Genomic DNA, 27,095 nt, shown 5'->3' with positions numbered 1-27,095 from the left:
TTTACCTATTGCAATGAGTTACGAAAGGCTTAACTAGGCCCTAAGATCTCTCCTAACAGTCTTCCTTTTTAGTGACTTTCAGCTTCACCAAATATTTGCATATGAGCCCACCATACTAATCCTACATTAACTCTTTTTAATCCAAAACGAAATTACAGAATGGATTTGCCAACTACAATAATGAAGTTATGAGTTATAGGTCTTTGACTAAAGCCTAGACAATACACACTGAATGAACATTCCTAAGAATTAAAAAGCAACATAAAAGAAATTAAGCTCAGACAGCAACAGACCCTATCAAGTGTGCCATCTTGACCAAATTATTTAACCACTTTCTATCAACACTCCCTCATCTGTAAAAGGAAATACTACACATCTTGTAATATTATCAGTTATAAGGCTTAGATATAATTGTATGCAGTACCCAGTCACCAGCAAAGAACAGATGCTCAATAAATGGCAGTATTTGAATGAACACAATCTCACTCTCCCTCCCTCAACATACACACACACAATATGTAAGTTGGGTTTTCTCAAATAATTACAAATACTGCAACACAGGTCTGAGGAAAAGAATTTCTCACAAGTACAGAGGAGTCACATTATACCCAGGAAGTCAACTGTACACACCCAGCAGAGAGAGAGAGAGACTGGAAGAGAACATGGGAGACCGAGAAAGACAAGAGCTGACCTCTCGTAAAGGCAACTCCAGCTGCCAGAAAAACAGGGTGAACACATGCGATGTAGGATGAGGAGGAAAACACGAATGGGCTGTGTCTCCACACCTCTCCCAGTGAGAGGGCCTAGGCAAAGAGAGTGGAATCTAAAGAAATGCAGGTTTTGTCCAACATTGTTCCTAAACACAAGCCAGCTGCCTCAGCTGGCCTTCCACCAAAACACAGCTATCTGCTGCAACTCCAGAGGGACAACGGGCCCTTAACGACAGCAGTGTGACAAACCTTACTTTACGAGCAATTCCAGAGACCTCATGGGCAATTCTGACTAAAGGCGACTCTGTTTTACACAGGAACACGAAGCGCCACCCCAGTGAGAGACAGTCCACTGAGGTACGCGTCCTTCAGGCTGTAGGTGGACATGAAGAATTGCGGGCTGAGGAACTGGTGACAATGCCAAACCCAGCCAGACCAAAGAAGTCGGTGACTTAACAGAGGTACTGACTGCTTTGTTCCCACCACCCAAGCCAGTTAATAAAACTGACAGGTTACCATCACAGCTTAACACTCACAAAATTAACTCCTAATCTAAGTTTCTGCTGTCACTCTAAGATTCCCCTATTTTTCCTAAAGCAATAAATAAACACGAAAAAAAGCCAATGTCCTGTAGACAGAAATATGGGGGAGACTTTACATTCAGTTCTCTCATAGGAGTTTCTGTCAGTGTTGAGCTGAACAAACTAGGGAACAACGGATCACAAGGTAACGGGGTGCAGGCTTCACCCCTGCCAGCTAAGCTGCCCCTGCTGCCTCCATTTACCCTGAGGAACACACAACCTTTACCCATATTTTTGGTACTAGTGACAGTTTGGGCAAAACAAGCCACATTTCTCAGGACACCCACCCCTGGGCCGCATTCCCTCCCCCTACCCGGCCCCATCATATATTTCGCCAGTCAGAAAGTAGGGTGCAGTTTCCTCTCTTTGGACTTGGACTTTAGCAACACTGTAGCCAAAACCAGTGATCTCCAAGGGGCTACATAGACGGGAATATGGAATAATACCGAGCACCTTATTTCCTTTTAATCTCATCCTCCATAAAGATTCTCTATTGGGTGTTTTATAATATTTCTAAAATATTAGTAAAATGGAACATGTAAGTAATCTAGAGGTAAATAAATATGTGAATGCTGAACAACTGTGCTCACAAGTTCCAAAAAGTTCTAAAGCCAGTAATCCAAATCCAAATCCATCAACTAAACTTCTGACAGTTACTCCAACTTTACAAGACTCCTAAAACCACTGATTTTAATGTATAAAGCAACTGCCAGTTTCAAACATGATTTCAAATCATAATTAAAAGAAATTGTCAATTCATATAAACTATAATATTGAAAACATACCTATTGTGTGTTTTGTTCCATTTATAAATAAATGGAGCTAATATATAATAATGTGGTATCAAATCCATGTTTCAGGGAATACTTAGAAACATACTGAGTTTTTAAATAATTCATGACCTAGCTGTAACCTACCGAATGGCTCCCAAATAATGTTATTTTGCTGATAAAGTAACTACCTATGATTAAGACTAATTGTTGGCATTTTACTTAGTTTTCACATCTAAAATGTTTGAAATAGTTAATAAATGACTGATTATAACAACAGGGCTCTAAACTAATGTTTGTCGAAGTAGAAGTATTCTGTCTGAAGGGGAAATACAATTTTTGCAAATAAATCAAAATAAACATACCTTAAAAGAGATTCAAAATCAGTTGAGACAAGGTAACAAAATTATGAGAGTCTAATGAGTATTTAAATCTATAAACTGGGTTAAGAGACTTTCATCCATACAACCTCTTACAACTCAAAAGCATTCTAGGTCAACAAGTTAAAGCAAAATGATCTTAAAAAAATACAGGTAATTAGGCAGCACTAACTTATTCTTGTACCTTTTAATGAAACTGAATGCCCAATACAGGGAGGTTTTATATTTAGCTTAACTTGGAAATAAATGTTGAACCAGCAACACAAATTGATTTAGACTCAATTTTGCAAAATCAGTAACCCCAGCCATCTGAATTAACGAAATATAACTCTCAAAACAGATGGACACATAACGGACTCTCATCACTACGCCTAATGGGTATTACCCTACATTGAAATACTCAGTTTCAAAATAAAAAAGATGACAAAGCAATCCACCCCTCACATTAAGACTCCCAGATTAAGTTTTACAAAAATGAAAACATCATCCAAGCAGATAAACTTGTATTCACTCTGCTTCATCAATCTTCTTTCTAATTGGGTGCCCAATATACAATCTACCATACAGCCTTCATTCTTGACAAAAATCCCTATCTTTAAGGTAAACCAGTTAATTCTCCATGGAAACTTCCTTCATCAGAGAGGACCAAGAACTGTCTTGCTGATAAGCACCTGTGCTCCCCAACTCTAGAGGAACTCCACATTGTCAAGACACTGCACACTCTGTGGAACACTGGGGCTCTATCCTCACTGACCCAGGACATCATAAGAACTAACTAATGTTTAACTGCAATGCAGGCAGAGTCAACCACCAAATGCAAGACACCAAAATGCAAGAAAACACAATATGGAAACTCATGCTACCTTTGTAAGTCAGCGTGCACATTTTTATTTCTCAGCGCAAGCCAAGCAGATCAGAGATAGTTCAAGAACCATGTTAGTTTCTGTCATATCCACATTAAATATTCTTCTCATTCATAATTTTCTAGTTCAATATTTCAAATTTAAAGCTAATAAAAAGTAATACAAAATGACCTAACAAGTTTGCTCTTAAAAAAATGATACCCCTAAAAATAGAAATTTATCTACCTCATTAGTGTTCCAACGGTGCCTCTCTTTGGGTAAACTTGAACATTTCGGCAGACATTCAAGCAGCTTTTTCGGTAAAAAGATTTTTACATGACTACTATTGCTGTTCCCATGATCATCTATAAAGAAGAAAACAATAAATTCAGAAGAAATAATTGAGAAAATCTCCTTTTCAAGTACACTGGCAAGGTCAGAAATGGCAGTTCAGCCTGGTCTTTGTGAGACCACGGACATCACCCTATTCATTAGCAGTCCTCATTTACACACTCATCAGAGAGAGAGCAGCACAATCTGGTCAAGAGGCTCTAGAATAAGATCCATCTACTGCCCCAGGACAAGCGAGCCATCAGGGAATATCCCAGCAGCTGCCTTGGACCAGAACACTACTTTTAAAGGTTGTTTCACCAGGTTTCCAGGACATACATCAACATTGCAAAATGATTTAACCTCGCAAACCCAGAAATCTTCTATTAACCAGCTGAAAAAATTTTAAGATTTTTAGGGAAGAAGAATTATGATAAAATACGACTATTTTACTCATAAACTATTACTACTTCATCCCTTAGAATGCAAATGAGACTTACCCTTTCTTAAGAAAATTACAAATCTTTTAAGGAATTTAAACCTGCAGTTAGCTACCTAGGTAATAGGTTAGCATCTGTAGCCTAAATCTAAAAACATATTTTAATTAACTCAATTTGAATATGCATATCTACATAATTAATGTATTACATCAAACTGTAACTCTTCTAAATTAGTGAGAGAAAAGTTCATTACTTTCAGACTACATGGTAGGTCTGACTACCTGATAATTGGTCTCCCTGGTCCTTTCTTGAAGAGATCATTTCTTTTATGTACTATTTCATTCACTCATTCATTTACATATCATTTCTTGCTTCATTCCTGTACAAAGTCCCTTTGACTGGCTCAAAACTTCTTGCCAGTTTTGGCACATTTAGGTCAAAGTTTCAAATTACCCCCTCCAATTTTTTTAAATGCTAAATGGAAGCCCCGGTATCCAAACAGTGCAATATACAACCAGGTACACCAAGGAGCAACACATTAAACTAAAATATTAAAGACTGAATTTGCTCCAGAAAAGTCACAGTTGAAATAACTTATTCCAGTATTAGGAAGGTATAATAAAAACACTGAATTCCAAGTCAAGAATCCAGGATTCTGGCCCAGTTCTGCTTTTTCTAATTGTGTGACCTTGGGTAAGTTACTTAATATTTTCAGTTTTCCCAAATCAAGGTGAATTAGAAAATCTCTAATTGTCCTCCAGGCATAAATCCTGATAGAATTTACCGTTACTCAATAACTTACAATACCTTACAATTAAGCACACTTGCATAAACATACAGGTATTGATTAATAAAGTTAAAAGTGAAATACAACAATATATTTTTCTAGTCCCAATAATTTTGTTTAGGATAGTCTATTTTTTTAACATGTGAAAAACATAAAAGAATAAAAAATATTTTCTACTGTCACAATTAAATCTTCTCCAAACATTTTTCACCTGATTAACACATTTCTTCTCAAGGAAAAGATCTTAACAAGAAAATATTGGGCAAAGAAAGTTTGAAAAAATTTACTACATCATATGAAAATATGTCACAGGGAGGAACTTAAGAGAGTTTTAGCATACTAAATCTTTTTTGGTCCATGAACTACGCAACCAACTGAATTACAATACCCATCCTCTATTTCTACAAGCAGTATAAAAACTTGAAAAACTTAAAAATTGACTGCTTTTAAGAATTCAAAATTTTAATTTAATAGCAAAATAAAATTAGACTTTTTAAAAATCTTGCCATGAAACCAAAAATAAAGTGTTCAAATAAGAGAAAGTTCATAGAAAGATCTGTATTAATTATACTATAAAACCTTCGTAATTTTCTGTGCTTATGCATGCTCCCTGCACTTCATCCTCCCAAGGAAGGTACGTACCATGGGTCATAAAACTTTAAAGCACAGAATACCAAATCACATAAGGCTTTACCTCCCTGCTCTCTTCCCCTAATGTGGTTTTATTCTCATTTTTTTTTAATCTCCCATGGTGTGTACAATTCTGAAAGCAGAGGTGAAATTCTGAAATCTATACTCAATTCAAATACTCACCATTTATAGGGTGCCTTTTATGAAAACTACTATGCTAGATACACGATCAATGGGCTTACTCTGAATTATATATGACTAACTGTATGGCTGTGAAAATTAAGTATAATTATGAACGATAATGAACAAAATATTAAACCCCAGCCTCCATTTCTATGTTTGTGATCACAGCCTGATGTTAATTATCTTTCCTGGCAGCCTCCTTGAGGAACCGAGCTGGCACAAAAAAGCACACTTATGTATGTGTGTGTGTATACACCTGTGTGTGTGTGTGTGTGTGCAGAGAGCCAGGGGAGGACTCTTCTCAACAGCACATCTAAGTGCTCTAGAAAAGGCTTCCATCCTCCACTCTCATACCAAATCAGGCAGTGGTGAATCGGCCCAAGGCTTTTAAAGAGGAGAAAGAGAAAGGAGAATGGCTGTGTAAGCACTGTCTCAAGCAAGCTCTAAGTATAGCACTTTATGGGGATGTGCAGCCATGAGTTCAAAGGAATAGGAGTATGACAGGCCAATGGGTTCCCCTTAATCAGTTTTTAAACTGTGCTATTTCCAGAACTTTAGGTTTATGCTGAATATAAATTTGATGTTTCTAAGAAACATAACAATGGGTCAATTTTCCCACTGTACATTATGAAGATGGCAATTTTAATACTGAGAAAAGAATATTAGTAACTCAAATAGGCAAAATGCTAAAATTCGTATTTCAAATTTCAGTTTTTCTAGTTAAAACATGCTAAACAGTCACTTTGCTTTTATACTGGAAAAGAACTGCTCACATGGCTATACTGTACAAAACTTTTTTAAATTAAAAGCTGCTTTTTAACGTTTTTAGAATAACAATAAATGCTATCATAATTAGATAAATACATATGCCAGTTTTTAAATCCTTGCCACAGTACAAGGATTATAACAGTATCTTGAGTTAACAGTAAAAGGTATACACTAGTTTCCGCTGCATCTCAGTACTTAATCCAAATAGCCAAACTCTGACACTACAAAATGGAAGTGTCAACCAAACACAGCAAAACGTTTCATTATCATTATCTAGCAAAATATGCGTGTATGATATATGACTTTACAACATCATTTTCTAACTTACTTCACAAAAATAACTAGTGAAGCTCTTGAAATTGACAGATGATTTGCTTGGCTGACAGCTATAATTCTAGAGAATGAACCATCCTTTCCAGTCAACCTTCAAATATATTCCAATTTTAGAGGTATAGTATAATTTAACTAAAACTTTCTAAAATGTACAAAAATGCCTATTTACTTAAACAAAAGTAGAATTCTTGTTTTCATGTTTTATTTCTAGAAACTGAGATTCACATTGCCAAATCCTTTATTTAAATCCAAAGAAATGTTATCTGATCTTTTCCTCAGAACACACTGTTGACTTCTGCAAGGTAAATTACAACTGTACAAACTCTAACCTGGAAAAGATGCATCCATTTCATTTTGATTCATAATTAATAAAATTAAATAACTTGGTTCTGTGAATTATGAACACTGTTATACAATCAAGTTGATAATGACTATTCTCTCAACCTCTAGACCAAACTGTTTAAAATCAGTTGGTATACCAGTGTATCAAATTGCTAAATCTTATTGGGAATATATTTGATCAACAACTTAGAGTGGTAAAATTAAAAGGAAGCTCTACAATTTTCCTTTTAGCTCTAATTATTATGTGCTTAGATTTAATTACTAGGATAGGAACTGATTCAGGAAAACATAAGCACATATTGTTATGTTCAAGTCAGCACAGTGCTCACTGCTAGCAGCAAATATTGCCATTACTAACCTAAGACCTTCAAATCACTATTCAACCAAAATAAATATTAATTAAGCAACAATGTGCTTAATTATGTGCCAAGCATTGGTATGCTATCTCTATTCTTTCCCAAAGAAATTCTCCAAAATGAATTAAACCCAGTTGTAATCATCTACAAGATTAAGGCTAAAAGTTTTTTTTAATTAAAAAAACAACTATATTTGCTGTTTACCAACTCCTTCCCTCTTCTTCAGAGGTGTGATCATCAAATCTTACCCTTTCTATGTTTGGGTGTCCCAGATTTACCAGCCCAACCCCCACCCCCCAGGGGCCAAATTGTGTTACCAAATCTCTGGTCTGGGTTTAGGTCAACTGGTTGCTTAACTTCACTAAACTTCTCACTATCAGCACTTACATTTTCAATTTAAATGTACCTGGGTGGGGGCAGAAAAAGCAACCAACTGCTTTAATTTGGGTTTGGGGTATCCTCTTCTGCTTCATGCCATTCAGTTTCGGTATGTGATCAAGTATGTTTATTTCTACTATTTATTAGGGAGTAAACAATTGTGAGATTCTATATCAGGCATCCAGAAAGGATTTTACATTGCACTGTCTCATTTAATCCTCACAATCCCCATCAGAGCATAATTACCCCCATTTTATAGATGGAGAGCCTGAGGTTCAAATTAATTTGCCCAAGAGGCACAGCTAGTCAAGTGGCTCAAATGAGATTCAAACATGACCTGTGGCTTTTCCCACATACCACATGGCTCTAAGCCACCCAGAAATGGACACCAGAATCATAGACTTGTATTAGTGTCCAATATTGGCAGAGTGTTCTTTGAATTTTCCATGTGATTAAACCCTTTGCCTTTTTAAGTCTTCACAGAAACTTAGGAGGGGAGTTTAATTTTGCTACCCCAGAAGGATTAAGTAACTCACCTAAGATCACACAGCAAGTTTAAGGCAGAACCCAGGTCATCTAAGTCTTGGTCACAAGCTATTTTCACTGCACTACAGTGATGGCGTGACTCTCACTGCCAAGCCCACCCCTTCCTGTAAGTTAAAAGCTTTTCAAATCCTACCTTCTATAGGTGGCACGGTGTTGAGAACACAGTAGGTGCTAGTTCCGCAGAATACACTTTGGGAAACGCTCTAAGGAAACAGAAAATAAAATGTAAAACTAATCTTTGAAAAAGATATATACTGGCTCTTCTGTGATATTCCTGCCAAAGATGCAAAACCTGAATCTAACCATGAGGAAACATCAGACAAATCCAAATTGAGGAACATTCCACAAAATGACTGGCCTGTAATCTGTAAGAGTGTCAAGGTCATGAAGTCAGAAAGGGCTGAGAATTCTTCTATATCAAAGGAGACTGACGGGACAGCCGAGTGCCACCCAGGGTTCTGAGTGGATCTTTTTCTACAAGGTCACCACTGGGTCACCTGGCACAACTGGAGAGCCCCTAAGGTAGTATCAGATGGTAGAAATGGCTTGAGTTAATCTCTGGATTCTGATTACTGTACTGTGTTATGGTCTTGTTTATAGATAGTATAAAAAAGTATTTGAAGGTAATGAAATGTTATCAACAACTTTTTCTCTCAGAGTTCAGGGGGAAAAAAGTTCTTTACACTACACCTGCAATTTTTCTGTAGGCTTAGAGTTTCCAAATTTGAAATATATATTAAAAATAGATATAGGCTCACCAGGTATTACTTGTACAGTTTTTTTAAATAGGGAGCAAATGTTCTGTACATACAATAAATGTTTACCAAGAAGAACCAATGCCATATTCATTTGCAGTTCAGTCAATATTCAAAGACACTGTTAACCACTGCCCAAAAGTAAGCCCAGCACCCATTTCATTCAAGACAATCTGCTGAGTGAGTGCCAACAGTCTGGAAGGTAGAGTAAGTCAGGAGGAAGCTGGAAGACCAGGTCTCTGCTCTCAAACTGCTTCATGTAGATAAAATTTAAGTTTTCATATAAAACCTACCCAATGGTAACTTTTAAAAAGGAAAAAATTGTCTGTGAATTTTCTGAGCCATTTTTTTCAATCCCAAGAATATCCTTTTTGTTTGGTTGCAGTATTGAAGAAAATTTTATGTTATTTACCCTGCATTATAAGCCATGTATTTATATACTTAGAAAACCAAAAGGTAGTTTATAAGTTCAACAACCACACTCAATACTTCATATTTAGAATATCAAAAGCTCAATTCTCTCATTTACAGTCATCCTTACAAAAGCAATCTAACTTCTCCATTATCTCATCAAAAAAAGTAGAGGTGATGCCTCTCTCTCCCCTAATCATAGGATTGGTGGGGGAACGTAATGGGATAATGCATACTGAAGGGCTTTAAATTCAGAAGTACCACGCAAATAAAAAATGCTGTTATTGATAAGGATAACCTTTCACAAAGTTAACATTTCCTAAGAACAAACTGAGGACTCCCTGAATTTTTTTGTGCCAAGAAGTGTGCTGAAATTTGACTAAACTTGACTTCCATGAATTTTTAATTTTCCTCTCCCTCACACCCACGATCAAGTGATAGATTAAGTCTTTCTCCACAATGTGACTTCTAGCTACCAGAATAACCATCTTCTCCCTAAATATTCATTTTCTGTTCCTGGAAAATTCTTGTTCCAGGACTTTTGCTGTCCTTCTATCTGATTTAATTGATAGTGGTAACTACTGGTTAGCAACCTGTGGTAGCATCTTACAAACAACCTGCAGTGACACCTGGGCCCATGGAGTCTCCCTCTGAACTAACCTCAGAATACATGTATCCTTTGGAAAATTCCAGTTCAGTTGCTTCCCATGACTGTGAGTGTGGAATTATAGTACATCAGGAAAACTGGCTGATGTGAAGCCAGTAATATTCTGACTTCGAGCTAACAGTCCAAGGGCCAGCAAGAGCAGAACGCGAGCACACAATGCCGACATCTCGTCCTAATGCAGTTTCTAAATCAACACTTGAAATTTTATGATGTTGAAAAGAATGTCTCACATTCAAGGTTTTATATTTACTGGTTTCCTATTACCAAAAAAAGAAAACATAAGTTTACCACCTATCAAAACATCTTAACAATGGTCTTAACATCTAAAATTTCAAAAATCAGTAATGTACAGCAAGACACATTAATGAATGGCTTCATAAAAAAGGACTTTTACACCTGACTTCAAAGTTTGATGATAGGTAATTATTGGTAAAACGTACCATGCAACAAATCAGAAGAATAAAAACACAAAAAAACACCTGTTTTTAAAAAAATATTATGAACAACCAACCATGATTTCTCTACAGCACTGGCATAAAAAAATGTTAATATTACCAGGTAAGAAACTCACTCACATAAACTGAGAGTGAAAGCATGTAATTCTATCGTCAAAAACACCAGAATCTGAAAGCAAAGAAGCTCCAACACAAGAAAACTCACCTAAGAAATGATAACCCTGTATTGAATACCCTTGGGCCAGACTCCCTTGAGACGTATTTCGCAACACCTGTTCTCAATTCCCAGCCAGAGGGGCTCTGCGGCAGAGAGAGGAGCACCAGTCTGAGGGCCCGGAGAGCTGAGCTCCTGTGTCCAGCCCCACACTCCCTCCTGAGAGGGCTGAGGCACACAGCTGACCTCTCTGTACACAGGACACGCACGGAACAGGAAGAGCACAAGCCCCTCCACCACACGGCTCTGGGTCCAGGTCCTGCCTCGGCAGCACGTCTTCATGCCACCCTCCCTGGCTGACCCTTGAGTTCCCCTCGCCTCTCATCCATCAGGGGCCTTCCTATGACAGAGGCAGGCAGCCCTGCTGGGATAAGCAGCCTGGTTTCCCTCTCGTAGAACACAGTCCTCTTTATCCAAACTCCTTTCACTTGTTCTACAATCAGTGAGGAAGTACCTGATGCGTACCGCACCATCCGAGGAGCTGGACCTAGCAGAGAAAAAGCCAGACAGAGGTCCTGCCCTTGTGGGGTATGCACCAGTGGGGAAGCAGGTGAGAAGAGGGAGAGATTCTATGGACATAAAAGGAGGTGGTGTGCTGGTGACAAATCAGGCAGGGGATGCACTGTGCTGAATCCAGAGGAAAGGACTCCCTGACTGGAGCAGCACCCAGATGAGCGGCTCAACTTGGCTGCACTTAGTCTTCTAGGGAGACTATAAAAATCCTGATGCCCTGGCTGCAACCCTGACCAATTAAGTCAGAATGTGTGGGGAGAAGACCCAGGGATTGTTATTTCTTAAAGGTTCCCGAGTGTCCCCAAAATGTATCCAATGATGGAAACCCCTGAAATAAACAGTTGTGTAACTCTGGGCAACTCTTTGACTTTCTCGGTTTCCAAGAGCAAAATGGAGGTTGACCTTGAGCAGTGCATCTCCAGGGTTAACATGCATGCAGGTCACCAGAGGTGCAGGTTCAGATGCATGAGTTTGGGTGGAGCCTGAGACTATGCCTCTAAGAAGCCCCCAGGGGACACCCATGCCATGGGTCAGGGCCACACCTTGAGCATCAGGAACTACATGATCTAAAAGACCAGAAATTAGACCTAAAAAAAGATGGTTCTAGTCGTAACATTTCTTAAGCTGCACAATTCCATGAATTCCTAATGGGCTGAAAAAAAAGCATGTTGTCTATTAATACAAACTATAATACAAAAATATACCAGAATATCTAACCAGGAAAATTAAAAGAAACTACAGAGATGGCTACTTAAGTAATACAGTGTCCACTGTCTCTACAAGTGCCCAAGAAGGGAGATACAGAAGCTCAATAAAACATACTCCTGCCTTCAAAAGGTACACTATCAAGTTGGAGACAACACTAAAATAAATGAAGAAATGATACTGATTCAGTAAAGGCTACAACGAGGGGCAGATGGTAGCAGTACAGGAACTCAGTAACAATCTGTGCACCAAGCGCAAACTCTATGTATGTGCAGACTATGTTTTATTCATTTCTGTCACTCTTTCAAAGAACCCAGGGTCAAGGTGTGACACATAGCCAAATTCATTATATTTATATATAGTTTCTGGATGATGGAATAAATGAAATAAAATGCTAATAAAAAGAGATTACAGGCTTCTGAACATAGTATGATGAAAACTGTATTTACAGTTCTTTGAAATAAGGACTGAGAATGTTTAAGTTTCCACAGAGTCCCTTTAAAGCTAACTGAGGACCCACATAGCTTATTAAATCAGACAGAGAGGCCATGTTGAACGCAATAAACCACTTGTATCAATTAGAAGTGATACATTAAAAACAATTTTGTCACATATTTTATCATGACTTAAATTGATTCTTGAAATTCACTGCTCATTTCCTGTAACATAACATATAAATAATCAAAAATTAAAGCAGAGTCTGAAATTCTTAGCACCTTTACTAAACTCACCAGTTTTGCCTAGCATTCCAGGCATCATGCCTAGATCAGTTAGGAGGCTCTCAGAACAAACTGTATCACGGTTCAAATACCATAAATATTTACTTATTTCTCCTGTAAAGTCCCAACCGGACACCCCTGATCAGTAGAGAGCTCTCCTCCAAGCAGTAACTCTGGTATCTGTGCTGCTTCCATACAGGGCGGGAGCGTTCCCAGGTCCCTGGACCCTTCTGCATATCAGCCAGCAGAGGAGAGGGCCCGACAGCCATGCCTGGGAGGTTTTAGGAGCCAGGCCTGAAAGTGGCACACTTCTCTGCTCTTACTCCATTGGCTAGAACTTGGCCACAAAGGCACACCTAATTGCAAAGGAGGCTGGGAAATGCGGTCTGGCTCCGTGCCCAGGAAGAGGAGAATAATTTTGTGATCAGCTAGCAGTCTCTGTCACAACGCTATTTGTAATTTTGTTTTTTAATTACGGAAGAGTCGTTCCTTGCAGCGATGTCTTCTGTTGACCTACAACTCCACCTTTAAACCCTAAGGCCATTCAGCATCTGAAACCAATCTGATAGTCTCTCCTCTGATAAATATTTTTCTAACATACTCAAACTAAGACTATATCAAAGACATCCTTAAAAGGATGTCTGGCTTTTCGTCCCAGCATCTCCAGTACTTAGTGTTTGGCACATAATAGAAGCTCAAATGTTTGCTGAGTTCAAGGATGAATGACAGTCCCAGAAGTTCATGAAAAGGAAAAAAGTGGCCCCATCTCTTGCCCACCAGTTGATGACAGGATTTACCAAAGGCCATCTCTCCCTCTCCTAATGCTGCCACCCATCCCCTGGTCCCTTGAACAATCAAGTAATAAGACTAAAGCTACTTTAGACCCACTAAGAAGAACTAAGGGGGTAAAAGTACTCAACAGGGCTCACAGACACCAACATCTCTGGAGCACAGGCCTGCTCAACAGGAGGACAGGGTCTATCCAAGTCCATGCAAGCTCTGAAGACACTCCATGAAATCGGGCTAATGATCTGAAACTGGAAAACCAACATGGACCCCTAAACACAACTAACTTTATCTTTTTCCTGAACCACATAAGGTCAGTGGGGGGAAAAAATACATGGGACACTACAAAACTATTTTGTGCTCGCACATTACCTCTTTTCAGGAAGTTTAGAATATACCATAAGTGCTACTATAATAATCTCACAACACTCCTATGGGACTGAGACAAAATTAAAGTATATACTCAAGTTAAAAGGAAAAATGTCTAATAGGTGGCTGACTTCCGACTACTAGGGCAGACTCAATAAAAAAGTGAGGCAGTAACCTCAAAGGTAATTGGGCACAAACCATTTCAGGCTTTCAAACTGAGTTCTACACCTAAAATTAAGTTCAAAAGCAAACAAGTAGCTAAAACAGAGCACAAAATAGCTGAAGTTCTAGGAACCTGACACAGAAACTAATACTACAATATATCAAGTCTGATTTATGACCTGTGATATCACATTCATTGATTCACTATTATCAGAGATTTATGTCAAGTGTATTTAAAACAATTTTAAAATGAAACAAAAATTACTCTTTCTAGATATGAATCATAGTATCATTAGAATTTTCATAAATTTAATTTGGCTAGGAAGCCAGTATACTCAATACTCTGAAAATAACCAAAGAGCGCCTATTCAGTGTTCACATTTGTACAGATTTGAGCAGAACATATTCAGAAAAAAATATATAAAACTTAAAATTACATTGTTTTAGTGCACTTATCATTACTAGCACTAATGACAACTGTTTTAACTCCTCCAAGTAAGAGCACTGTAAAGTATCAACAGAATCAGCCTAATCAACTTGACATTCTATTTGGTATGTATGTATACAAAAGAAGCATTTTCACAGATAAAATCAGATTTTGCTCCCAGTGGGTAACACAGATGAGCAGACACTATGCCTGTTCAATGAAGGAGACACGACAGGACAGGTACAAACCCTTGCTGAGGCTCAGGCTAGGAAGGAGCCAAGCGAGAACCGCGAGCAGGCCCACCTATGCCACTCCTCCACTGCCTCCACAGGAACACCAGCTCTCACCCTAACAGCAGTGAGGCTTCTCCACAAACAACAATACAAAAGGTTGGGCAGAAACAGTACAGAAGCTACTCTGACAGAATAGCTAAACATGTAGCCACCAAGGAATATCAAAGACTACCGAGAAAGGTTACCAACGACCCAACTGCTACTACTTACCCCCATGCGGTGATCTGCTTGCCAAACAATGTTTGGTCAATGAACCACAGACCACCCATCACCTACCACTACTTGCTACTGCCTGAAAAACTAAAACCTCATCAAAACTGAAGGCAAGTGACTCTGTTTCTCATAACAGAGCAATGAGGCATAGGCCATGAAAATGGCAGCCACCCTCCACTGAAGTGAACACAGCTATGCGGGAACCTCACCTAAACCAAACTGAGAACAAGGAAGGAAGGCAAGACACACCGAAGCCAGAAGAGATCTTTACAAAGTCCACATACACTCACTCACCTCACTGTGAGAGGGCTCCCGGCCCACATTCCTTAGCTTGATTACTATTCAACTACTCACAGTTCTAGTAAGTTTAATTAGCAGGTTGCCAAACCCAGAGAAGATTAGAAGCCAGGAATCAGAAGAGGAAAGGAGGGCTAGAAATTAAGATAGGTAGAAGCGAAAGAACAACAAGGGACAGCAAGGACAGACTTTTTTAAAACAATAAAAACTGGATACATGGACTAAAAGGTGCAGCAGTGTGCAGGCCACTTATCACAAAAGCAAACATTACTCAAAAGACCCTAAAAATATCACAGTATTAAATAAAGCCCAGTTCAGTAACTTGGGTGTAACACAATGAGCCCAAGTTAGCAAGTAAAATGCACATTAAGGTCTGCATATTCTCTGAACATAGCGAGAAGCAGTAGTTTCACACCTCATGTTTGCATGTCACTTTCCATGCTCTAAAATACTTCTACGCATTACCTCATTTGGTCCTCAACATCCTAAGGCAACCAAGACAGGTAACTCTATTGGCCAGGAATTTGCTGGTAAGTAATTCAATTTTAGCAAAAGGCAGAAGGGCTAACAATGGCAATTATAATACAGTCTGCTAATCCACCTAATAGGAGAGAGCACCTGGTGTTAGGGGATGAAGAGAGAGGGCAGGGAAGGCTTCCTGAGACAGGTCACCAACATGACTACATCTGAAAGTTCACCTGGTACCCCACCTCCACAACTTCCCTCTCTACAAGTTCCCATCCTGCCATGTACATCCCAAAGGGCCCCTTTCTGAAAAACCATTCTATGCCTTCCAAGGCCGTCATCCTTCCCTACCATGGGACAAACTCCACAGTGGACTGCCTGTGGCCCCCACCTCTTTATGTTAACACACACCCTGTGTGACCCCCACCCCTTGAGTGCATACTTGAGGACCTGCTAACAACAAAACACAGCATAGGTGATGGGATGTCACCTCCATGACCTGATGACACAAAGCTTGCCTTCTGTCTCACTAGCAGACACTCTCCCTTGCTGGCTCTGATGAAGTAAATTGCTGTGCTGCAGAGGCCTATGAGGAAAAAGGGTCCTTAGTCCAATGGCACACAAAGACATGACTCCTTCAAACTGTGAGCTTGAAAGAGCATCCTGCCCCAGTCGAGCCTTTAAATGAGACTCCAGCCCTGGCCAAACCCCTTGACTGCAGGCTTATGAGGCCCAGAAGCAGCAGACATAACAAAGCCCTACCTGAACTTCTGGCCCACAAGATCAGACAATAAATATCCTGTCCTAAGCCACTAAGTTTGTGGTAGTTTGTTACAGTAGCAAGAGGAAATAACACCCACAGTCCTCGGCTCCCCAGGATTTCTTAGGCATGAATCACCTGCATTTCAACCGATAATCTCTTCATACCCTCTGCACTCAGCACCCCGGACTTATGTTCCTCTCATTCTGTGACTTCTTTAACCATTCTTTCTCAGTCTCACTGGTACTCTTCCTTCTGGTGACACTCAAATGGAAACAGTCATCCCATCTCTGCCCTCAAGTCCCTTCTTCTCTCTCATGACAATTTCACTCACTACTATGACTTCTACTCCTAATTCTTACAAATTGATTCATTCTTGCAACCAACAGGCAGAGAGATGTAGCAATGAGTAAAACAAGGTCCCTACTTTCAAGAAGCTTATACTCTCTGCCAGAGGCTATGCCAGCATCTCTCTAGTTGCCCCTCCAGGTCTACTCACCATGCCTCCCAACCCTGCCCTGCGCTTAGCAGGTTGACCTTTATGGACTCCCTCACCAGGGCTACTTTGTCCTCTGAAAGGAAAAGGTAGGACAAGTGTAGAAAGGCAAAACAAGTTGAAAGCAATGACTCCTAGTCTTTGACCCCCATTTCCAGTGTCACACTGAACATGTATATAATAAGGCTACCCCAATTCTACCTACAACAGAACTGACACATTTGTATCCAGTCTCCCCAAAACATATCCCTCCTGTATTGACTATCTCAATTAACAGCCTCACCTAACTCCAGTTTTTGAGGTTCAAATGCTAGAAGTCACCTTCAGTTCTTCTCAACCCTCAAGGCCCACAGTCAGTCACAAAACCAAATCTCTCACACACACAACAGTCACACTAGCTGCTTTCTCCAACTCACTGCTATAGACATTCCTGCCAGGAGCCATTTTCTTCCAACTCCATCCTTTCTCTTTGCTCATTCATCCATGTGACCAGCCAACATTTACGAAGCCCATCCCAGGTGTCAGGTTCTCAAGTCTCTGACCTCTAAAGATGTACATCTAATTGAAGGAGAAAGAGACATAAAAGGCAACTCCCACACAAAACTAAGATGTGCTATGACCAGGAAAATCAGAATGACAGAGGTGCACACAGGCAGGGCACACAATCCAGTGTGAGAAGAGAAGTCAGGCCAACAAGGCTTCTCAAACAAGTCTCACTTAAGCTGAAACCCCGAGGACAAGGAGAGTCAGAAAAGCAGAGCATACGTGTGAACATACGCACACATGCATATGTGTTGGAGAAGGTGTACCTCCAAGTTGAGGCGATGCCAAAGCACAAGGCCTAAAACCAGGAGGAAGCACAGCACCCTGGCACAATCAGAATCTGAAAGAACTGACCATGGCTGGAGAGTGGAGAGAAAGCTACAGGGGTAAGCAGGTGGCCTTATTACCTATTAGCACCTTAAAAAGGAATTGACTATACAATCAATCCCAGTCCTCTGCTAAAAACTCTACAAGCCTCTGTGAGTGCAGAGAGAAGAAAACCCAGACCCTTCAGTCTGACTTCCCAAGCCCCTACCAACCTGACACTGACCTACTTTGCCAGGCTCACCTACCCACTGGCAGCCAGAATGCCAGCCATCCCCTGTACACTCCTGGCTGTGCCTCTGCTCCATTTCCTCTGCTTAAAATTTCTCCTCCAACCCCCATGTCACGTGTCAGTAGGCCAAGTCATACCAGACCTCCTATAAGAAGCCTTCCCAGCTCCTTGCCACTTCCCCCCTGATGACAGTATTCACCCAGGCCTGCCTTGAATCAGTTACATCCATTCTGCTCCCCTGCCAACTGGAGGCTTCTGGAGTACCCATAAGCTGAAGTGAATCCTAACTTCGAAGACTAGGAAAAATGTTCAGAAACTAACCATGGAAGGTCATGAAATATTATTTTTTAATTACATTGAATTATATAAATGCAAGCAATCAAAAGTCTAGATTTCTGTATGTCTTCACTTAAGTACTCTAAATAAAAATGGCTACACACTGCCTTATAAGATTAAAAGCAGTAAGTAAATAGGCTCAGAAAGGTTAAGTTACTGGCTCAAAGTCACAAGGCACTTCAGGGACGGAGTAAGACAAGAGTCAAGTCGGTAAATACTTTCTTGAAAGCTACAGTAAGGATGCAGCCAGAGTGCCCCGCACATCTCACTACCCAGCTCGTCCAGTTACCTGGAACTGCTCTCCTGCATTCTTCTTCAATTAATTCCCATTTTCCTTCAGAGCTCAGCCTCTCGAGTTGGTCAAATCCCTGCATGATGCAGCGGCCTTTACAGCACATGTCTCTTCACAGCTCTGCATCAGTTGTAGTTTCACATGGCACCTTGATTAAGGCTGGTTTCCCATTAGCTCCATGAGGACAAGGACTCTGTCCTTCTCTGTGCCTGACATTTCATTATAATGCGTTGAGTATATGAACTGCCTAAAGAATATAAAAATGACTAATGGTCACATGGCCCCCACAAGACTACAAGATCCTAAAATATCCTCAGTACCTCCAACAATAGTAATAATGATAATAACAACAATTATATAAATTTTAATGACACACTTTACTGTAAGATATTCTAACTCTGATAATTAAATACTCACATAAGGAATCTGTTAATCAGAGCAAGTGCTAACCAGAATACCACATTTTTTTAAAACCTGCAAGGCATCAGCAAACTTTCATGTCAAAAGAAGCCAACCCACAGGCAGTATGAATAGCTATTTGCTCTCCTGGAACCTGCAAAGTCCAATTCCAACCTAACAGTGAGTTCCAGTGTTTGACCAAGCCAGCCTACTATATTAATAAATTAAAACAACAGTATTTTGTTTTAAAGCAAGATGCTTGGGTGCCTGAGTTAGCCAGAAGTTCCTAAGCAAATAGCAGATCCATAAAAAGATCCATAATCCCAAACTGACCCATAGATTTAACACAGATAACCCCTATCAATATAAAAACTGCCTTTTTTGTAGAAATTGATGAGATGATCCTAATATTCATATGGAAATTCAAAGGACCCAGAATGGCCAAAACAATCTTGAAAAAGAACAGATATGGAGGACAGGCATTTTCCAACTTCAAAACTTAACTATAAAGCTTCAGTAATCAAGACTGTGGTACTGCCATAAGGATAGAGATCAACGGATTAGAATGAAGAGACTCCACAACAAAACCCACACATTTATGGTCAGTTGACTTTTGACAAGGATAACAAGATACTTCAATGGGGAAAGACCATTCTTTCCAACAAATGGTGCTCAGACAACTGGCTATCCCCATACAAAAGAAGGAAGTTAGAAGTCCACCTACCTCAAGACGTATACAAAAATTAACTCAAAATGAATCAGAGACCTAAATCTAAGAGCTAAAACCGTGCAACGCTTCCAAGAAAACACAGGTATAAATCTTCGTGAACTTGGATTAGCTAAGGTTTCTTAACTGACACCAAAAGCATAAGCAACAAAAGCAAAAAACAGATAAAGTAAACCATCAAAATTTAAAACTTCTGTGCTTTTTCAAAGGTCACTATCAAGTGAAAAGGCAAGCCACAAAATGGAGAAAAATATTTGCGATCAGACATCTAATAAGGGGTTGATATCCATAATATGTAAAGAACACCTACAATTCAAGAGCCAAAAAACAAATGACTCATTTAAAAAGTAGGCAAAGCACTTGAATAGACATTTCTCCAAAGCAGACATACAAATGGCCAATAAAAAAAGACATTCAACATCATTAGTTTTAGGAAAATGCAAATCAAAACCACAGTAAGATACCACTTCACATCCACAAGAATAGCTATAATCAAAAAGACAGATAATAACAAGTATTAGAAAGGATATGGAGAAAGGGGAACCTTCAAATGTGGCTGGTGGGAATGTAGTATGATACAGCCACTGTGGAAAACATCTTGGCAGTTGCTCAAACAGTTAAACATAGTTACCATATGACCCGGCAATTACACTCCTAGGTATATCCCCAAAGAGAGCTGAAAACAAATGTCCACACAAAAACATGTACACAAATGTTCACAGCAGCATTATTCATAGTATCCAAAAAGGGTAAATAAATGTCCATCAACTGGTGAACAAATAGAATATGGTATATCTATATAATAGATTATTATTCCACCATAAAAGTAAAGAAATTCTGGTATATACTACAACATAGATAAACCATGAAAACATAATACAGAGAGAAGGAAGCCAAACACAAAAGACCACACGCTGTAGGACTTCATTTACATGACATGTCTGGAATAGGCAAATCCACAGGGCAGAAAGCAGGTAAAGAATTGCTTAGAGCTGAGGGGAGGGAGGAATGAAGAGTGGCTACTAACGGCTTCTTTTTGGAGTGATGAAGATGTTCTGGAATTAGATAGTGGTGACAGTTGCACAACTGAGTAAATATAAAAATTTAAAAAAACCACTTAATCGTGTATTTTAAAAGGGTGAATTTTATGATATATGATTTACATTTCAGTAAAGCTGTTATTTAAAAAGGAACCAAATCCTCTTAACTACTAAAAACGACTTGATGGTTATGTTTCTTTAAAACATGATATACTTTCCTCTTTTGTTACACTTAGTATTGCTTTTCTGAATATACTCAAGGTCATCACATGAAACATCAATTACTAAGCACTTATATATTCAGAGAATTCAACAGTGTGCAGGCTCTCAGCCCTTTACATATTACCTCCAAACAACTATTCTTTCACAGTACTCCACCTGTCTACTATAATCTTGTTTCCTCCACCATGAGAAATCAAGAAACACCAGCGATTACAAGCAGGCAGGATACACCAAGGAAAAGCCAAACAAGCGTGCAAAACAGGTGGCTACATCTGCTTATCTAAATCCAAAAACAGAACAAACTGGCCTGTTTGCTTTATTCTCCTCACACTCCTTCTTCTGAGGCATTGCCTCCCCTTCCTAACCTGTCAAGTTTAGTGGTCCCCAACACAGGGAAAAGCGAGGAAGTCCCCAAGTATCAGAAGTGTGGGAAACCTCAGCTGACACAGACATGCCCCAAACTGCCCTACTCTACCTGAAAAGCCTCCCAGGGAAAAGACTGCGCAGACCATCGAGTTCCAGTGTGTCCTGCCTGCTTCACCACTGTTCAAGCATAAGCACTGGGACAGTTACTACACCAAGTCCTGACTTACTCCACACACACCCAGGCTGGCTGGCTAAGGGCGCCTGGCCTCATATCTGTGTCTACAGTAAACATTTTCTCTGCAAAAAGGTTCCTCCCTATAGCAACTGAACATTAAGAAATCCATTTTGGAGTCCACTTTCCTTCCAATTTTTCTTTTGAGGCGCATACAGTAAAATGCACAAATCTTAGTGTACACCTCAATAAATTTTGACATGTATATATACTCATGTAACTATCACTCACATCAAGACCCCAAACATTATCACTAATTTTTTTCCACTGCACCTATTTTACCCATCTCCCACCCACTTTCCCCTTTGGCAACCACCAATCTGTTCTTTGTGTCTATGACTCTACTGCCATTTTATTTGTTCATTTGTTTTGTTTTATGGATGCCACATACAAGTGAAATCACATGAAATTTTTCTGACTTACTTCACTTAGCATAATACCCTCTAGACCAATCCATGTTGTTGCAAATGACAAGACTGTGTTCTTTTTTATGGCTGAGTAATATTCCACTGTAATATAGGTACCACATCACCTCTATCCATTCATCTATTAATGGGTACTTAAGTTGCTTCCACATTCTGGCTACTGTAAATAATGCCGTCTTCGGGGTGCATGTATCTCTTCAAATTAGTGATTTTGTTTTCTTTGAGTAAATTCCCAGAAGCGGAATTACTGGATGATAGGGTATTTCCATTTTAATTTGAGAAACCTCCATACCTTTTCCCTAGGGGTTGCACCAATCTGCACTCCCACGAGCAGTGCACAAGGGTTCCCTTTCCTCCACATCATCACCAACACTTGTCAATATTCCTTCTTTTACACTGATGGAGACAGTTCCATACACCAGGACTCCCACTATTGACCCCTTCTCCCACAATCTCCGCTCACCCTCAGCCTCTCTAAACGGTCAGCAGGCCAATGGATCCAAACCATCCCTCCTCCACAGTCAACTGGACCAGGAGAATACCTGTCTTAATGGAAACAAAGAAAGGGCTGAGAGGAGTCAGTCCATCTTGAGGAGTTTAAATATAATCCTCAGAGACTGGAGTCACATGATAGTGAGCACTGGAACCAGAGTGAGGGCATGCAGGAGCCATGACTGGCAAATTATGGTGGAGCAAGGAAGACCTCTAAGTAGACAATCTCATCTGCAAGGACAAACAGGCAGCAGCAGAAATAGGAGCACTGCTGCCCCAGAAGAGATCCCAGCTCAGCCCCAGGGGTCTCCAGAGATGTCTACTCCAGACTCTCCAGGGGCAGTTCCCAGACTGTCCTGCTGCACTTGTTTCTGTTCCAGAGGCCAAGATTACTTCTGCTCTTCTTATACAAAACCACCTTCACTTAACCTTACTTGACTGGCATTTGTCCTTTCAATCAAAGCTGCTCTAACCACAGTTGGGCCTGCCCACTCTCCCTAACATCAGTGTCCCAGTGTGTCCACCTGCTGTAATAAATGGACCTCAGAGCCTGATCACCATCGTTTATCTACTGTACGTGTCTTAGTGTGAGTGAGAGACTTCAGACTTGAACACTCTGTTTAAGGCAGAGCTTCCCACCTTGGCGTAATGAAAATACTACCATACATTCACTGTTAGGACTTTATAGCTACTTTTCTCATTAGGTTTTGAACCTATCTGGAGGTGATTTTAATTGTGGTAAAATACACATAACAAAATTTACCATTTTATCAATACCCTTTTCGAGTATACAATTTAGTGGCATTAAGGACAATCACACTGTTGGTCACCATCACCACTTGCCACTGTTACTTTTTATAGCATTCTGAAAATGATGACTTTTTCCTTCTTATGAAACAAATGACTTCTGTCTATGCTCTTTCATCAAATGACAAGGGTACAGAACCTCATCAGAGGTGGTACTATGGCAGGCTGGGGAGGAAGGCAGCTGAGAAAACCCACAACTTGGAGCAGCACCAGAACAGCTAAATTCAGCCTCAGTTCCTCTGACATGGCCACAGAGGCTAGACACTAAAACTACTGGGAGAGGACAGCTGACAGCTGTCAAGGATGTTCGGCTCAGTTAGAAAGCTTGCCACTATCACCAGATTTGCATCAGAAGACATCCATACAGGCAGCAATGGGTCATATGCAGAATAATCAAATTCAGTAGAGAAATAATGATGCTCCTTGCCTCCCAGAACGCCTGGAATAAATCTCTGGGCCTTGAATTTGGTCAAGGAATCTATGATCAATTACTGAAGGACCACAGGGAAGAAAAACGAGTAGTTCAAAAATATCAAGTACCCACTCACCACCTTCTGCTTGTTATGGTTTTCTTTTTAAGCACAACAACCCCTATTAATAAAATTAAATGAGGAAGAAACTGCCACCAGAAGCTTTGTCAAAGCAAGCGATTCAGCCAGAACATTTGGTAATGGCAGAGACCGAAAGGATAAGGCAGAGAATACTGACAAGAACACTGGGAACTTTAACCTGTCCCTCAGGTTCTTTAAATATGAAAGAAACTCTCAAAAAATAAATTATACTCAAGGCCTTTCCAAACGCCAGGCATGCAGCAGCCCAGGGAGTTCACCCAGGTGAAGAGCCTGCGCGATCAGTTACAGCAGGCCCACTGCAGCTCCCTGACCCACAGCCTTTCTAAACAGGAAGAGTCTCACTGATTTACTAGCAATGGATACATTTTAATAACAGTTGTATTAATCAACTCCCGAAAATGCAACAAAATGAATGTAAGTAATACTACCTTAGACATAAAAAGTCTGGGGTTACCAGACACTTTTTAAACTACAATCATGTTAACTCTATTTTTCCAAAAACATGAACTCTCATCCATATCAGAATAAAGAGCTTAAATGTGTCACAGGGAGTAACTAAACAGGATGAACATTTTTGTGCTGTTCATATTTAAAAACCTTAGCAATTTTTTACATTTTTTAACACTCACATGTTAGACCTAATAAAGTAAGCCCTCTATATACACCAGAAAGGAGGCTTCAGTGACCATAGTTCAAATTCCTCCTACATGTCTAGAGTCAACTTCTTAATTCTTGACCTGCAGCAAGTACCTCAGAAGGAAAAGATTTGGTTATACAGAACAGAATAGCTGCATACTGGCAAAGCAAGCCATAAAGCAAAATTCCATATACAACTTAGTTTTCTTATAATCTTAAGCCAGGAAGGGAAGGAACATTAGAGGTCATCACTAGGGCAACCCCTGGCCCAACACATGAATCCTCTCAAAATTATTACCGACTAACTCACTGTATGAGAGCTGAGGTCTGGGAAAAAGCAAGATGGAGGCTGTGCCAGAATCAAGAATGATGAAGTGGCATCTGGTGTGGAAGAGAATGTTGCAGAGGGCAAGGAAAGAGGCTTCTAGCACCTGGCCTGCATGAGTGACAGCAAGGACAGCAGAAAATACATTTCTCACTGGGATCCTTGGTCCCATTCGCCAGTGTTCCTGGCTACTGAAAAAGAAAAGTACAAGCTGAGAACCACGGTGGGCTTGTTCTAAAAACCACGTAGGAAACCTATGCCTTCGTGGCCAGAGGACTCATCCAGCCCTGTCTGGTTCACAGTCGGGCAAAATGAGAATGCTGACAGTACAGCTAGTCTCCCCAGTACTGTGAGATCTGATATCAAAACCGTTAACTTCTCCTAGGTCCTAAGTGGCACATGGTTTTGAAAACTAGGGATTCACTAAAGACCCTCCACCATTACACATTCCTTTCTTCAATAGTATTTACAAATAGATTTCTTCTAGAATTTTTAAATAATTTTAAAACAATTAGTTCTTAGGGAAAGTAACAAGCAGCATTTAAATAATCTTCAAATGCTTATTCATGTCTCTTTGCTCATTTTTTTTTCTTAGAGAATCTACTTAAAGGAGAAAATTAAATAAGAAACTACGCATCTCTGTTCCCCATCAGTCAACTCAGTTCAATCTGAAAGAATACAAAGCTCTCTTTTCATTTAAGGATAGGAGAAGACGGTATCTCTGAGTTGTCACAAGGTTTAAAAAGTCATCTCAGGAGTAACAGTGGGTGTTAGCAATCAAAATGCTTACAGTTCGAAACATCTACTCTAACCATAAATTGTAACTGAGCTAAAATGATTTCTAAATATAACACATTTTATTTCTAACTGTTCCTTGGCAATTAAGTATCTAGAAAGTCAACAAACCCCCAAGAAAGCAGAGAAAATGAACTTTTTTAAAGCTCACCATTCATCAACTACAGGAGGCTCGAAAGATGCTATACACCATACGCCGGAGGCTCAGCCTCAAACTCGGCCCTGCAGAGGAAAACTCCAAATAAGATGTCTTCAAGAACTGCTCTCATGCAGTACTAAATTACAAGCAGCAACCTCCTGCAGGAGAAACTGGAATCAACAGCTACAGGAGTGTACTGATCAATCCAGGGGACATGAAACCTAACTCTAACACCAGAGATGCACGCAAGCTACATAACAGTAGTGACAGCAGCCTATGGAAAACACAAGTATCAAACAACAAAGTTATTTAAAATATTTCAAAACCAGTGGAATGTGCCTCCTCCCCCAGCAAAAATCCAAATGCATTCCAAAAGTAATGCAAGGAGATGTAATTGAATTTCCAGACCTAACCTCTGTGAAATAAAGTCGAATCCTCCAACTTAGTCAAATTACAATAGAAATGCTACTTTATAACAAAGGAGCGACAGCAGAGCACTAGGAATTTGTGGGAGAACAAAAATGTAGTGTCAATATGTTCCCAACACAGCTCAATCCACAAAATCATAAGATAATTAAACTGACTGTTTTTAGGTTTCAATCTGTTTCACCAGAAACCTTGTCCAAACTACACTGATGCAAATCAGCATGAGCGACTACAGCTCTATCAAAACAACCCCAGCATCTTATCTCTTACCTTTTATCGCTGATTTATGGGCTGACTGATGTTTAACTGATGGGTGCATGTGCCAGAAGTCAGCTCAGGAATACAAAACAAAAGATTTAGAAGAATCAAATTCATGAATGAAAACACTGACATCATAGTGCAGCTCCTAGCAGAGCTTAGGGCAGTCTGTGAAGAAAGTGTATCTTTTGGGATGTTAAATCACCAGTCATTTAGTAAAGGACATAAAATAGAAAAAGCCCTTGCTCAGAACAAGAGAAGGGGAAAAAGAGAAAGAAACCTTTTCCCTACACCAAAAATGAAAAATACACGATGTATATGCCACAAACAAGTATAACTTCTAAATCATGGAACTGTTTCATGTTATTGCTAAAAGTAATATATTTTAAAGATATCGTCAGTTGTGTCTCTAAATAACTAGAAC

At 39.7% G+C, this 27,095-nt stretch overlaps 1 protein-coding gene across 13 annotated transcripts in view; it reads right to left on the bottom strand.

The window, feature by feature from the left end:
• CAMTA1 (calmodulin binding transcription activator 1) overlaps positions 1-27,095 on the bottom strand; it is an 833,565-nt gene that overhangs the window by 797,607 nt on the left and 8,863 nt on the right. For 12 of the 13 annotated variants that reach the window (XM_036925330.2, XM_036925331.2, XM_036925333.2 and 9 more), the window contains exons 2-3: positions 8,510-8,579; positions 3,530-3,648 (exon numbers count right to left, since the gene is read on the bottom strand). In XM_036925330.2, the coding sequence (XP_036781225.2) occupies positions 3,530-3,648; positions 8,510-8,579 (189 nt within the window). The remainder of the gene's footprint in view (positions 1-3,529; positions 3,649-8,509; positions 8,580-27,095) is intronic. The other variant, XM_057499667.1, reaches the window with a different exon arrangement.

This window comes from Manis pentadactyla, chromosome 4 (assembly GCF_030020395.1).
Source record: "Manis pentadactyla isolate mManPen7 chromosome 4, mManPen7.hap1, whole genome shotgun sequence".
Taxonomy (NCBI): domain Eukaryota; kingdom Metazoa; phylum Chordata; class Mammalia; order Pholidota; family Manidae; genus Manis; species Manis pentadactyla.
The sequence above is the reverse complement of the archived record's forward strand: the minus strand, read 5'-3'. Positions and strand labels throughout refer to the sequence as shown.